Raw genomic sequence first — 14,634 nt, 5'->3', positions numbered from 1 at the left:
TCAGCCAAATGCGCAGGTGCTTCCCCTCTCTCTATGTTGCCTGCAGCATCACCTGCTCTGCAGGCTGTACATGCAGGCCAAACTTCACTAACAACTGCTGCGGCCCTCCTTACCTTCCTTCCAGATCTAGATGAACCTGTTCTCACTGTTCACCAGACCATCAGTGATGTACGTGGCAGCTTCTACCAGGAGAAGACTGTCTTCCTCCGCTGCACTGTCAACTCCAACCCACCAGCTCGCTTCATCTGGAAACGGGGAGCTGAGACGCTTTCCCACAGTCAGGACAATGGCGTGGACATCTATGAACCCCTCTACACACAGGTGAAAAAACCCAAACCTTCACCAGCTTGCGTTTAGCATCTTGCTGATGCAGGGCACTCTGTAGTAGGTTGCGTTTCTTTCCCTGTGTTGATTATGATGCTGGGGAGAGGGTGGTGGTCACTGCAAGGAGCACTGTCTCCAAAAGGGCTGGTAGAGCCAACTTCTGTGTGTGGCTTCCTGGGGGACAAGAGGAGCAGCACAGCAGAAGGGAGCGTGACAGCCCAGAATTCCCTTCCCCTTTTTGGCACTGTCCTTGAGAGCAGGTCACTGCTCCCCTAATGAGGTTACTTGGCTGTTGGATGTCTGAGACTAAAATCCAAGAAAACAGTCCTAAGACTGGGTCTCTTTTGTCTCCCATTACTGATTTTTTTTCTTAACTGAGTACCCAGGCTCCATAAATCAGGGGAATTTCTTCCTGTTTAGCAGTGTGAGTGAATGGCAGGAGTTGTTGTGGGATCCATGAGGCAAAGAAGAGTTTTTCCTAATGGCCATAAGTAACAGAGGCAGCCCAACTGCCTGGGCACTTTCTGACTGCTGTCCTGTGACGGAGTTCTACATCCTTTCTGCTTCTCCTGCTTGTCTGTGCTGGACTTGCCCCTCTGGACACCACTTACAAAAATTAGCCTGTCTATGCAGTTGGAGATGGAGGGGATTTTTTCTTTTGCCAAGGCACTCTGGGCATGTTATCATAAGCTGAGGTCTGGCTCTGAATGTCCTTCAGATGCTGACTACCCCCAGAGCTTCCAGCAGGGCCATTTGGCAGCATAAGGCAGTGATGGGTGGGGAGGGAGGGAGGGCTGGAAGGGCTTCTCCCGAGGGCACCCATTTCATCCCACGCATCTCCTCGCACTCCCAAATCTGGGCCCTGAGCAAATTCTGGCTGAGTTTGATTTCTGAGCAATGCTCCAGGCAACCTTTCAGTTAATGTAGTCATGTTCATCTTTTATTGAAACACGCTGTCTCTGTAGGTCATGGAAATGGGCAGCCAAATGGAAACATTCAGGGGGGTGAGGAGAGAGCTGCAGGTTAACGGCAGATTTGGAGAAATGCTGTAGGTCAGGGCTGCTGTTGGGCCCTGAAGAGAGTTTTGTCTAGTCCAGTACTACGTGCCATCCAACCGGGATATCCCCGGCCTTAAAGGAAGCCACCATGGGCTCTTCCAGCATTCACTCAGCTCAGTGTAATTAACAGGAGACATTGCTTAGTGAGAGGATGTCTTAGGACTTGAGATATTTTCTTCACCTAAATAAGGCATGTGGCAGAATTTCACCACGTTGCAGCATTAATGTGTAAATGACCCAGCATCCTGCAGCTCCTGTCAGGCAGTGTTCCCACCGTGGTGGGTCATTCCCAGCTCTGAGAGAGGGTATTGGGACTGCTGTGCTCACACAGGCATGCCCTTACGGTCCTCTCCTTAGCACCAGCATAAACCTATGAGTTTGGGATGGTAAGAGTAGAAGTTAACAAAAACACGTCTGCAACACTGTTGGGAGGGGAAAATCTTGCTGGAGCTCCAATGCACTACATTTAACAAAACACCCTTCCCAGGGCTTTGTAATATTGTCTTAGAGACGAGCTTGTATCAGTGTCAGGTCTGGGTATGATTTTTACATTAAAAAGGAGGTGAAGACTTTACTTTTTAAGCTTTTAAAAACTTATCTACACTGAAGTTTTATATGCGTTTAACCAACATTTACTAATAATAAACAGGATACATATGACCCTGTAAGTAAGGAGTTGACGTGCACATTGTAAATGCTGTCATTTGTGTGGCATAGCAACAAATCTCGGGGGATGGGACTTTCGTAGGGTTATTGGTCTCCAAGGTATTTATCTTTCTAATTTGCTCAGTTCAGATCCTTGTTCTTTGCATATTAGCATGCCTGAGCTCACTGTCCAGTCCCTTCAGGTTGTCCTCAAGAGGATTTGTCATGCTGACACCTTCTCACATTTGCAGGCAATTATGGAATGGTTTCTCCAAAAGAGATTCAGACAAACACAGGGAGAACAGCAGCAGCAAGCTGTCGTGGGAAGACATGTGAGTTGCAGGGTGCACAAGCTGCAGGATCCATCTCGGAGCTTTCCACATTCTGTAAATAAAAATCCACAGAATGCATCTCTTGTTAATTTAACAGCTTGATTCTGTTTTTACAACAAGCCAGTAACTAATGGAGTGCCAGTGAGTGATTTTGTTTGTTTGTTACTATAGCATGAGACATGGCTATCAAAGTCCGTGCAGTCACTATGGATTTACACCAACATAAATGGGATTAGAATTGGGACAATAGACATCAGAAAGTTTTGGGGGGTTCTTTGAGTATTTCTCTGCATTATCTTTTTTTTCCCCTGTACTGCAAATTTTTACAGTGTGACTGTAGAACTTGTCTTATTTAGACCAGTATTAACACCTTAATCTGCTCTGATTTACTTTGGTTTTGCAATGTTGAGACCCCAATGACATCCTGTGGATTCCTACCGACATCTCAGTGTGAGATCTCGGAGTCTGTTCTGGGACATTTAAGGTTTCTCAAGTTCTGCAAGATGGTTCCCATGGCAGTTGATGACAAATTATGCCTAGACCTGTTTGGCAGCGCTTTCAGATTAAATGTCAGTCGGTTGCTGGGTGTTTTGAGAAATCCTGGAGGTGGAGTTACCACTGCAAAGATTTTGTGTCTCATTTGTATATATCTAGGGGAAGTTGGAGTCTGGAAGGTTCCCTGAGGTTTTTATGGGAGCTGCTGGTAATCTGTAAACTTCGGGGCAGATTATGGACTTGCAGTGATGAGCTGTGCTTTGTACACCTGTGCCTTTTTTCCCCTCCTTTTTTCCAAACTCCCAGGGTGAAACCAAAGTCCTGAAGCTGAAGAACCTGCGGCCCCAGGATTACGCCAGCTACACATGCCAGGTGTCCGTCCGCAACGTCTGCAGCATCCCTGACAAATCCATCACTTTCCAGCTCACAAACACCACAGGTAAGAGGGGAAGCAGAGGGTCCCCGCAGCCCTCCAACTCCTCGCCTGCTCAGCAGCCATTACCCCTCCAGGAGGGTAACACAGCACCCTGTCCAGGGCCTGCAGCACCTCACATTCATGTACATGGCTGCTGGGATTAAAAATCCTTCACACAGAAGTGTTGTGGCCAAGGATGATCCAATTTCTTGTCGCTCTGTGTGTAGCTGGTGCCTTGGCTAGGCCTGCTGTGTGAGCATTAAAACATACTAGATGTAGGTGTTGAGGCACTGTGTAGTTTTTAATACAGGCACTGGTTTATGTATTTATAATTCTAAGTGACTTTAAAAATAGATTTGATACAGTCTAGAGTGGGGCAGATGCGCAGCAGTTCTTACAAATAATTCATTCATGTGTGACTCTGTCCTGGTTTGCCAGGCTGTGCTCGCAGCACCTCCCAGCCAACGGACTCCACTGCCCGATGTCTGCGGAAAGCAAATGTCTCCAGTGCCTTCCCAATAAATAAATAAATTTTACACTGCTGTTCATGCTGGCAGTGCTTGAGTGCTCCTCCAGTCGTGAACAGAATCAGTTTGGTGCCTCTTGCTTGGCCAGCAAGAACTGACTGCTAACAGAGTATCACGTACCAAATGCTTGCAAGGACCTGATCGCAGCCTGTCCATTTAAAAAAAAAAACAAAAACAAAAAACTACAAAAACCAACCAAACAAAAAAATCCACAAAAAAGCACACCCACAAAAAACCCACCCACAAAGGCCCCACATGGTTGATTATTTTCAAATAAAGTAAATGTCAGGAAATCGCTTCCAGCCCTGGGGTATTCCGTGATCAGAAAGAAAGGAATTGTAGTTCTTTGAATTATTCACCTCTCTAATGTAACACAAAGTAGTTTGCATCCCTTGTGTCATCTTTGTGCAGTGGAAACAGAACTCTTTTGATGTTGCCAGCTGTTGATGGGATGTTGTTGATACTGTATAAATTATGTTTATTGATCTGGCTTGAGCCCAAGGTGCTGAGAAATAGTTGCATCATTTTATGTGGAAAGAAGAAAAATAATGAGTTGAAGAAAGTGAAATCTAGCTGAAAATATAAATATATATATTTATATATAAAAAAATATTTTCTATGTAGTAAGGTCTCTGAACATGTCTCAAGCAACATATACTGCTGCCTGAGTTTGTCTCGGGATGAGACTGTAGCGAATGCTGGAATATTCCCTTTAAAAACTTATCTTGTGCTCAAGATGAAGGGCTTTGATACAGCTCTTCTTCCCTCTTCTGTCTTTACCTTTGAAGAGTTAGAAAGTTTCTCTTCATGTCCACTCCCCCCCTGCCAGCCCACGCACAGGGAAACCACCCTTCATTTTAGTCCATCCACTTTACTGAGTGAACGGGGAAAACTTATTTTCAGGTTGTAGCCAGATCAGAAGCCAGTTATATGGCTGAGTTTACACCAACTTCCTGGGTACTTCGCTCAGCTCTGAACCTGGTAAAACATAGCACATGCATCTGGTTCTTTTTTCTTGTTGTTTAGCTATAGATGTATATTTATGAATAGTTACAGTAGAGCTTGACACCACAAGCTAAAAGGGGCCATGGAAAATGTGTTCCTAGCATATTGTATTAAAAACTGGAGGTGAAAATGAAGCTGATATTGTGCTGTAAGCAGGGTTTGTGTTAAATAATATTTCATGTTAAATATACTCGTGCTATCTGGCTTACTTGCCCTGTAGGTAGTATTGCGCATAGAGGGGAGAATATTTAAAGAAAAATCTTTAATTCTCTCCTTTTTTGCACAGGTCTTTTCTTTCCCTCTTGCACTCGTGCTTTAACAACCTCTGTAGCCTTGGCTGTGCCCAGAATCCTGAGCAGCTTCGCTCAGGATCCCTTCACCTTTACAAATGAGGAGGGCCCAAAGGGCACTGAGGAGCATGGAAATCAATCTCTTAAATATTTATAGACCCAGTTACTACAGACCTTAAGGGGAATTGGTGGGTCAGGTCGTGTCAGGCCAAGGGAATTTTCTTTTCCCAGTTTGTTTGCTGTTCCTCACCCGGTTCACTTTGGCTCCTCTGGCAGTGCCTTTTGGGCAGATTGTAAGGAGATGTGCTTCTGCCCAGCTCTGCGCCAGCAGCTTGGCCCTTGCAGTAGGGGATGGGTTCTTGGTCTGCAACCTGAGCAGGAAGGAGGTTTCCCCTGCTCCTCCTCTGTCCTGCTGGTGTTGTGTGGCTCTAGACCAACAGGTTGGGTCTGCAGAACCCCAGGACCAGCTCAGCATCGGGCTGTCGTCACCTGCCTCCAGCAGGTTTTCCCTGTCCTCGATTTCTGCAAAATTAAGCAGCCCAGCTGGTTAATTCTCCTGCAGTTTTACTGCAGCAAATTGGACTTCAAAGGGAATTGAAAGCGACTCTTTGTTTTTAATGGTCCCCTTGCTGCTCGGCAGACTCCGCCAGCAGGTTTTCTGAGCCAAGAACAAAAGGAATTGCTACAGGTTACAAATAAATGAGATTCATCTCCTGCATAACAATGTCTGCAGACTGTTAACCTCTGTCGTCTGACTCGAGTGGGAGTGGGAGACCGCGCAGCTGCCACCCAGGGCTCCGTTTTGGGGCACATCATAGGAGTTTGCTGCCTGGAGCTACGCAGGTTGCAGCTTTGCAGTTTCCCTGCCTCCCTCTTGCATGCACACACAGCCTACCCTGAGGCAGTGTTCGCACCAGCATGTCACATTTTTGGCTCGTTGCCTTACTGGGAACATGTCATTGCTGGGTAAGATTGTGTGTTAATCAGGTATGTGCACATCAAACACCGCAAGATCCCTAGATCCAGAGCCTGCAGTTTGTTCTCCCCAACCTTGACATCTTCTCTCTGGTCATAGGCCAGTCTCAGCCTTTCTCTGGCTCTGATGTTGATGATTAGAGATTCCCAGGCAAGACGCTGCATCTGTCAGCTGGCCTGTGTCCTGTGAACCTGAGAGCAGTTCAATGGCAGAGGGCAGGAACAGATATTTGGTATCAGCTATGCTCATCTGACAACCTGTTAGGGAACAGGAATGTGTCCTGCCTGACCACGGTGGGCTGAACTATTCTGTTCCTGGGCTTCACTGAGTCTCATGACACCACCTGGAGCTTGGAGAGAATGTAAAATCCTTCCTTTGCTGATTAGTGCTCGTTAACCCTTGCACACTGTTTCCGAGACTCCAGCAAAGAGACCTTCTCCCTTAGGCACAGCTGGCCACCTCTGGCACAAATAGCAAGCGCTGTGGCCAGGGAGAGGGCATCTGATTCAGTGCACCAAAGCAATATCCCAGCATGGCACTAGTTGCGCTGCTAAATTATGGCGCCGGTGCTGAGAGCAGTCCTCCTCTCCTTGTTTGTGTGGGCTGTAATTCAGACATCCAACACAAATCCAGCACAGCTCATTAACGCAGGGTCCAGGGAGAGAAGAAGCCGAAATGACGCTGTTAAATCAGGCTTCATGAATATGGAACAATGTCTTATTTTGCATTATTATCGCTGTTACTTAAAACATACTCCCTGCCTTTGTGCTGGGGACTGCTACTTTCTCAGCTCTATCTGGATGGAGCCAGTGATGATGATGACAAGGGCTTTTAAAAGGCTTTTCATGGGATGAAATGGACAATACAAAGGGAAGTTTTTTTGATCAGTTCCTGGAGGGGCATGTAGTGAGAAGGGTGCATAAATAAAATAAACCAAAACAGGTACTAGGATATTCAAAAGAGAGGTTGTCTAGACTTTTTGAATCAGTTTCAGTTGTGCATCAAAGACAAACCCTGTGACCTGGTCTACAGTCCCCAGGTCTATAGAGAAGTGTATTTGACACCTGTGGAGGTGAAGGAGGTTAAGAGTAGGTGCAGAGCTGCTGTTCATGGTCTCTTACGGTGCAGACAGGTCCCGGTTCTCTGTGTCAGGCTCTGAGCTGAAAGGGCCAGCTGCCTGGCAAAGGCTTTGCCTCTCAAAGATGTCTAGTTGGGTATGAGAGATAGAGAGTATATCATGGGGATAGCTGAGGTCCTTTTTTAATGGTAGACCTTCCCCAAGACTTCTTGGGATGGCAACTCTGTGTGAGAGGAGTGGTTTAATCCAACTGTCTTGGAACAGGCAGCTGTCGGGTTCAAGCAAGCTCCTCTGAGCCTGTCCTTTCTCCTTCACGCCTCCAGGGTGGAGCTCTGGTGGTCAGGTAGAAGGAGCAGGCTGTGACTGGCATACACCTTGTTCTCTGCCTGACCTTCCCTTGGGATTGTGAGAACCATCCAGCAAACACTGACATCCCAGTGAGCTTGCCAGCATGCTTTGGATTGGGTCCTGAGATGCTAAGCTCAGTCCATGGTTCCAGCTTCCCATACCTTATGGCAACGCATCTCTTGTTCTCTTGGAGAGAACTGGCTGGATGGCCCAGCCCAGAGAGTTGTGGTGAATGGAGTTAAATCCTATTGGCAGCCAGTCACAAGTGGTGTTCCCCAGGAATCAGTTTTGGGGCCAGTCTTGTTTAGTATCTTTATCAATGATCTGGATGAGGGGATTGAGTGCTCCCGCAGTAAGTCTGCAGATGACACCAAGTTGGGCGGGAGTGTTGATCTGCTTGAGGATAGGAAGGCTCTGCAGAAAGGTCTGGACAGGCTGGATTGATGGGCCAAGGTCAATTGTATGAGGTTCAACAAGGCCAAGTGCAAGGTCCTGCACTTGGGTCACAACCACCCCATGCAACGCTACAGGCTTGGGGGAGAGTGTCTGGAAAGCTGCCCGGCGTAAAAGGACCTGGGGGTGCTGGTTGATAGCTGACTGAACATGAGCCAGCACTGTGCCCAGGTGGCCAAGGCCAATGGCATCCTGGCTTGTATCAGGAATAGTGTGGCCAGCAGGAGTAGGGAGGTGATCGTGCCCCTGTACTCACACTGGTGAGGCCGCACCTTGAATACTGTGTTTGGTTTTGGGCCTCTCAATACAAGAAGGACATAGAGGTGCTGCAGCATGTACAGAGAAGGGCAACAAAGCTGATGAAGGGTCTGGAGAGCAAGTCTTATGAGGAGTGACTGAAGGAACTAGGGCTGTTTAGTCTGGAGAAGAGGAAGCTGAGGGGAGACCTTATTGCTATTTACAGCTACCTGAAAGGACATTGTGGTGAGATAGGTGTTGATCTATTCTCCCAAGTAACTAGCAATAGGATGAGAGGAAGTGGCCTCAAGTTGCATCAGGGGAGGTTTAGATTGGATATTAGGGAAAATTTCTCTACTGAGAGAGTGGTCAGACATTGGAACAGGCTGCCCAGGGAAGTGGTGGAGTTGCCGTCCCTGGAGGTGTTTAAAAACCATGTAGATGTGGCACTTAAGGACATGGTTTAGGTAGGAATGGTGGTGTTAGGTGGACAGTTAGACTTGATGATCTTAGAGGTCTTTTCCAGCTTTAATGATTCTGTGATTCTAGGAGCCAAGCAGCCTCTAGCCTTGGGTTTTCCACTGCCGTATTTTGTCTGGTTGCCACTCCTACCTGTGCAAAGGGAGTTCATCAGGCTTTTTTTCTGACCTGACTCCTAAGCCTAAAGAGCCTGCGCTAAACACTGCTAAAATGTCATACCTAGCTTGTGCCCCAATGCTAAGCACTAGCGGTGGAGTGTTTTAAGTATGATGTCTATTCTGGGCCAGTGCGAGGTACTGCCTGCAGTATTTCCTAACCATAACAGAGCAGGATGCTCTAACAGAAAGATGTGGTAATGATAATGCTGTAGGGTCACAAACACCTTGTAATTGTAATGAAGTCATGGAACTCTCCAGCTCTCCCTATTCAAACCAGTCATCTTCCAGAACAAATCTTAGAAAGTATGAAACTGTACACAGGCAAGTGGGTGAGTCTTTTTCAAGCTCTGAAGTGATCCTCTTTGTACCTTTGCAGCCCCACCTGCTCTGAAGCTGTCTGTCAATGAGACACTGGTAGTCAACCCTGGTGACAACATCACTATGCAGTGCTCTCTGACAGGCGGTGACCCACAGCCAGAGGTGGTTTGGTCTCACTCTCCTGGCCCAATACCTCCCAACAGCCTTGTGCAAGGAGGCAACCTCACTATCTGGAGGATCCGCGTGGAGGACTCGGGCTACTACAATTGCACAGCCATCAACAATGTGGGGAACCCAGCAAAGAAGACAGTGAACCTTCTGGTGCGGTGTAAGTTGCTCTTTTTCTCAGAGCATGGTTTTTCAGGGTGGAGGGGCTAGATTTGCATTTCTCTTGGCTGTTCCTGTACAGCTGAGGATGCATGTGATACTTAGCAGATATTGGTATTCTGGAGAAGCCCCTGAGCAAGCTTCTTTGCTCTCAGACCAGCAGCTGTGCTAGCACTGCTTGCAGCCTCATCCCGGGCTGTAGCGTTGTCCTAGATTAGAGAATGACCACAGACTGCCAGATGTGAGGCCCTGAGGATCTATTGTGGGAACATAAGTGGGGGAGGTTTTGAGGCAGGTTTTGAATGGAGATGTTGTCTTCCTGAGCAGCAAAGAGCTGTTGTCCTGTCACATGCAAGACACTTTGTTGTCCCTAACCAGTTTTGCACTTCTGTTCATCCCAGCCATGAAGAATGCCACGTTCCAAATCACCCCTGATGTGATCAAAGAAAGTGAGACCATCCAGTTAGGGCAGGACTTGAAGCTCTCGTGCCACGTGGATGCTGTCCCCCAGGAGAAGGTTGTCTATTCCTGGTACAAGAACGGGAAACCAGCCAGGTTCTCAGACCGGTTGCTCATCACCAGGAATGACCCTGAGCTCCCACCTGTGACCTGCAGCTTGGAGATTATTGACCTGAGGTTCAGTGACTACGGCACCTACCTGTGCATGGCTGCCTTCCAGGGAGCACCCATTCCTGACCTCAGTGTGGAGGTGAACATCTCCTCAGAGACAGGTGAGCCTCTCTGTGGCAGCTGTGGACCCCAGGAGAGTGGTTGGCATCCCTAGCTATGCCTCCAGATTTTCTGAAGGACCTCACATGAGTGTCTTGAATCCCAGTGGGAAGAAGTATCACATCCTCAGGCAAGAATTTGGCTGAGACTGGAGATGGGTAATAGTTACAGATCCTCTGCCAGATGTGTTGTGCACCAAGCAGATTTCCTTTATATTTTCTCCTTAGGAAAAGTCCAAAGTGCAGTCCAGTAAAAAATACAGAGACAGGTTTAGAGTGTGATTGCTCAAAGAAGAATCCAAATTGTGAAGGAAGAAAGAGGGGGTGATATTTCACCAAATTTCAAATGTCCCTTTGCTTAGAAGGAAGTAAAAGAGAAAGAATGCTGCTCTTTCCTCTCTTTGGCATTGCTTATGAGGAACGTCCCTTTTTTCAGAGCTGTGGCCAGGAGATTGGTATCGTCTGTCATAGAAAATTCTATTAAGAGCTTTAATGTTTACTGGATTGAAATTGCAATCTGTCTGTAGGAGTCCAAGTGTTACAAATGCCTCCCCTCTTTAAAATCAGGGTCAAAACTTCACCCCATAGCTTGGTGAGGGCAAGACTAATCTGTAAGTGTGCATGTCAGTCACCTTGGGGACTGAAATGCAGGGTCTCAGGGCTGCCTTCTTGCTTCTGGAGAAGCAGAGGGTCCAGCTCTGCTCTCCATTACATCCATGTCATCTTGCTGCCTTTCCAGGACCTTGAGGGTACAGCACAAAGCAGCACTGGGCTAATAATCCAGTGAGGACTCTCAAGGGGACCAACTGCCCACAGATTTTGTTCTGAACCTTTGTGGAAAGTTTCTTCTCAGTCCCTGGATGTGCTGGATCCATTGGTCAGGCTGATCCCAATTTTGATTCTGCGCATTGCTTGCTTCAGCCCCCCGGCAGAAGGTGCTGTGATTGCTTTTGGTGCTTTGGGAAGCAATGGTCTCCCAGCAGAAATGCTGGGACCAGCCAGCTCCTAATGAGACTGTGCCCAAAGTCCAGTAGCAGCCTGGAGATCGAGCCCTGACCTTGCCATGGACCTTCTGAACACCGAATGCTGGTGCTTCCCTTCTGCTGGCAGCCCTGGCAAATAGGGTGCTCTCTGTGCCAGCAGACACCATCCTGGTTGTACCAGCAGGGAATAAAATGTGGGGAACCCTCTAATCCTGGTGCAAAGCCAGCTCTCCCAACCTTGTGTGGCTGCTGCTGTCAGGAGCAATGCTTTTTGCCCAAGATCACTAGATGGCAGAATGCATTTGTGTTTAAGACTGCAAGGGTAGGAGGCAGGGAAGGGCTGGGAGACCCTGGGTGATCCCACCAAAAGGCTGGGCAGTGTCTGTTGGTGCCAGTGTTGATCCAGGTGCCAGCCGGCCACTTCCTCAGAGGAGGTGTCTGCAGTGCCAGTTTGCCCCATGCTCTGGTCCGGCTGGTGGAGGGTGAGCCCCACATGCTCATGTGGATGCTGCTGATGGGGAAGGATGGGAGAAAAGCCAGAGATGTTCTGACGTCTCTGACATCCCGAGCCAGCCAGCCTGCTCTGTGACTCCGGGAATGAAAACAGCCGTCCCCACTGGAGCAGCCCTTCATGTAGCAGCTGAGGCTGTCCAGTATGTGGCATCCCGACAAACAGACATGAGCCGCCTCTGACACGTGGTTCCCATGTAAAAATCCAGCTGGTTTTCCCCAGATCGCAGGATCAGAGCAGGAGGGTGGCACCGGTGGCTCCATGTTTCTCTGCTGAGCAACGCCTGAGCTCGCCAAGGTGGCTGCCTCCACTGAGCAGCTCTGAGGAGTTAACTTTAATTAAAAATAAAATCTTCAAATGCAATTTACAGCTTTTCCCCACAGAGAAAATTGCCTGTCGCCAGGTGAGCAGCTGCTGGCAGTGCTGGGCGCCATGAGTGTCGTCGTCCCTTCACGCTGTGCGGGACAGGGTGTGATGAGATTCCCCAGCCCACAGGAGACCTGCAAATTGAAAATGCGGCCTTGCTGTTGCATAGGGAGGTCACTGCAGAGGGAGACTGGGCTGTAGCCGTCCTAAATTTGCTCTTAAAGCAGCTGTGGGCTGTAATGTGTGCAATTACTGTAGCACACTCTCCTTTGGTGGAGCTGAACTGAGCTAATGTTGGTCAGACCAGCTTGTTACAGCCTCTGTAGTTCTACGTTTTGATTTAAATGGAAACAAAGTACATGGCGCTTGCAGTTACGGAAGTGTCAATCCAAGTGTTGCCACTGTCAGCAGGAAGGGCTGAAAGAGGAGCTTTCGGAAAATGATGACGATCCTATTTGCCTCAGTTGAGCTGTTAACTCTGAAGCCTAATACAAATAAAATATTATTATTACATGGGGTTTAGCACAAACATTCCCTTTCTTGCTTCTTGGTGGAGTTGGGGATGTGAACAACAAACCTCTTCCCACTGACATCTCTGCACCCTTCAGCTGCAGTCATTTGGTTTCTTTTGAGCTTTGTTTATCAGCAAAGTTTCATTTGTCAGTTGATAGCTGGATATTTCTTGAGCATTACTGTACCTCCAGCTCTAACCCTGACTCAGCAGCAGTTCTGCTGCATGAGCTGTTCCCAGCCTGGCCTGGAAGGGATGCCAGAAGTGATCTTTGTTGGGACCCATCTCTTGCCTGAGTGAGCCAGAGATCAACAAGTGCACGGTGAATCTCAATGTAAAGTAAGCAAAGGCACTTAACAGAGCGGGCTCCTTGCTGTGGTTTCGGAGCGAACAAGAATGCTGGATGTCTGATAAGGCTGGAGATGCAATCTACAAGCACTAATCCTATGTCTTAGTTTCAGCCTGGTCTGCATAAGGGAACTAGATACCTTGGCAGACACGACTTCTATTTCTTGACCAAAAGACTGCAGTTGGGAAGTTTACTGACCAGAATTGGAGAAACGGATCGGAGAGGCTTTTGTTTTTGGTTTCCTCTGTGCTAACCCTGCTGCTGGGCAGCATTTTGCAACCAGAGGGATGGGAGCTTGGAGAATGCCCCAGTACAGCTCATACTTGCTTTTGGCATTGGGATACATTGTTGGATCTTCCTTGATGCCCTGCCACTCCAGACCCTGTAGGATGACTTACATGGTCACTGTGTATAGGGGTTGCACTGCGTCAAGTGGAAACCTTTGGAGTTCAGGGCTGTTGGTGTGACTCGAACACAAGCATCTCAAGAGTATTCCTTGCTTGCTGGAAACTCGTGAAATGATTCGCATGTTGTTTCCCTTTTAGTGCCACCAACAATCAGTGTCCCTAAGGGTCAGTCCACAATCACCGTCCGGGAGGGCTCCCAGGCTGAGCTGCAGTGCGAGGTTCGAGGGAAGCCCAAGCCACCCATCATCTGGTCCCGGGTAGATAAGGAAACCCCCATGCCTTCAGGGACAATGACCATGGAGACATACGATGGGAAGCTGCGCCTGGAGAGTGTGAGCCGAGAAATGAGCGGGACCTATAAGTGTCAGACAGCCAGGTACAATGGCTTTAACATCAGACCTCGGGAAGCCCTGGTGCAGCTCAACGTGCAGTGTGAGTATAACCGTACGGTACCGGAGCGCCTGTCTGAATGCCTGTGTACGCAAAAGCCTGTAGGCTCAGCGGGGTTGAAACACTCAGTACTGCTTTCAGGCAGAGTTGACCTTTCTTACTGGGCACGTCTCTTTTGTCTAGGGACCTTTGAACAGCTTCTATTTAATTGGTCTGGCTACACAAGGCTAAGGGCAGGATACTGCATGGCCAGCGTGTTGTAAGTGGAAAGGAGAGGTGTTGTATGTGTTTGTGCACAATGCTTTCCATTTCCCGATCGGTGGGTGAGTGCAGAAGAGCAGCTTTATCAGGTGTGTGATTTTTTGTGCATCATGTATGTGTAAAATACCTCAGGGTATATTAGTAAGTTTGTAAAGTCAAGTATTCAAAAGGTAGCAAATGAATGTTAATTAGACCATTTCTACCCCACAACCCATTCTTCACCTTAGTTACCCCAGCTGTCATTTCTGGATGTGCCCAAACCATGTTGCCTGAAAAGCAGTGCTAGGCAGACCCCGGTAGGGACTGCATACTCCCAAATGGTTTTCATGCAATAAAGTTGTGAGTAACAGAAAACTGGTTCTTAGCATGTGGTGTATTGAGTGATTTCAGCGATGGGTGGTGCTCCCAGCCCCTTCTGAAGGTGATATCTGTGCATAAAGGTGAACGTAGAGGAAGGGAGGATGCTGGTGTCTGTATTGGGTGACTGTCTCCGTTCCTTTCCCTGCAGTGGCTTGTCCCTCCAGAGAAGTGAGTGCCTGCTCAGCTCTGATGCTGTTGAGGTGTGCTTTGGCATGCAAGGGTCTGTGCTCTCTCCTTCAAGACTTTGAATCAGACAGGGGGAAGGTAGCTGGGTAAAATGCCTTGGTCTGGAAGGAGCTGTG

The 14,634-nt window shown here is 48.1% G+C and overlaps 1 protein-coding gene across 5 annotated transcripts in view; it reads left to right on the top strand.

Annotated features, from left to right (window-relative positions):
- Positions 1 to 14,634, top strand: part of MDGA1 (MAM domain containing glycosylphosphatidylinositol anchor 1) — a 145,971-nt gene that overhangs the window by 56,233 nt on the left and 75,104 nt on the right. For 4 of the 5 annotated variants that reach the window (XM_075445701.1, XM_075445691.1, XM_075445722.1 and 1 more), the window contains 6 exons: positions 125 to 321; positions 2,279 to 2,359; positions 3,161 to 3,293; positions 9,198 to 9,467; positions 9,868 to 10,197; positions 13,460 to 13,753. In XM_075445701.1, coding sequence (XP_075301816.1) covers positions 125 to 321; positions 2,279 to 2,359; positions 3,161 to 3,293; positions 9,198 to 9,467; positions 9,868 to 10,197; positions 13,460 to 13,753 — 1,305 coding nt within the window. The remainder of the gene's footprint in view (positions 1 to 124; positions 322 to 2,278; positions 2,360 to 3,160; positions 3,294 to 9,197; positions 9,468 to 9,867; positions 10,198 to 13,459; positions 13,754 to 14,634) is intronic. The other variant, XM_075445710.1, reaches the window with a different exon arrangement.

This window comes from Opisthocomus hoazin, chromosome 2 (assembly GCF_030867145.1).
Source record: "Opisthocomus hoazin isolate bOpiHoa1 chromosome 2, bOpiHoa1.hap1, whole genome shotgun sequence".
NCBI lineage: Eukaryota > Metazoa > Chordata > Aves > Opisthocomiformes > Opisthocomidae > Opisthocomus > Opisthocomus hoazin.
This window is presented reverse-complemented; position numbering and strand designations above follow the sequence as displayed.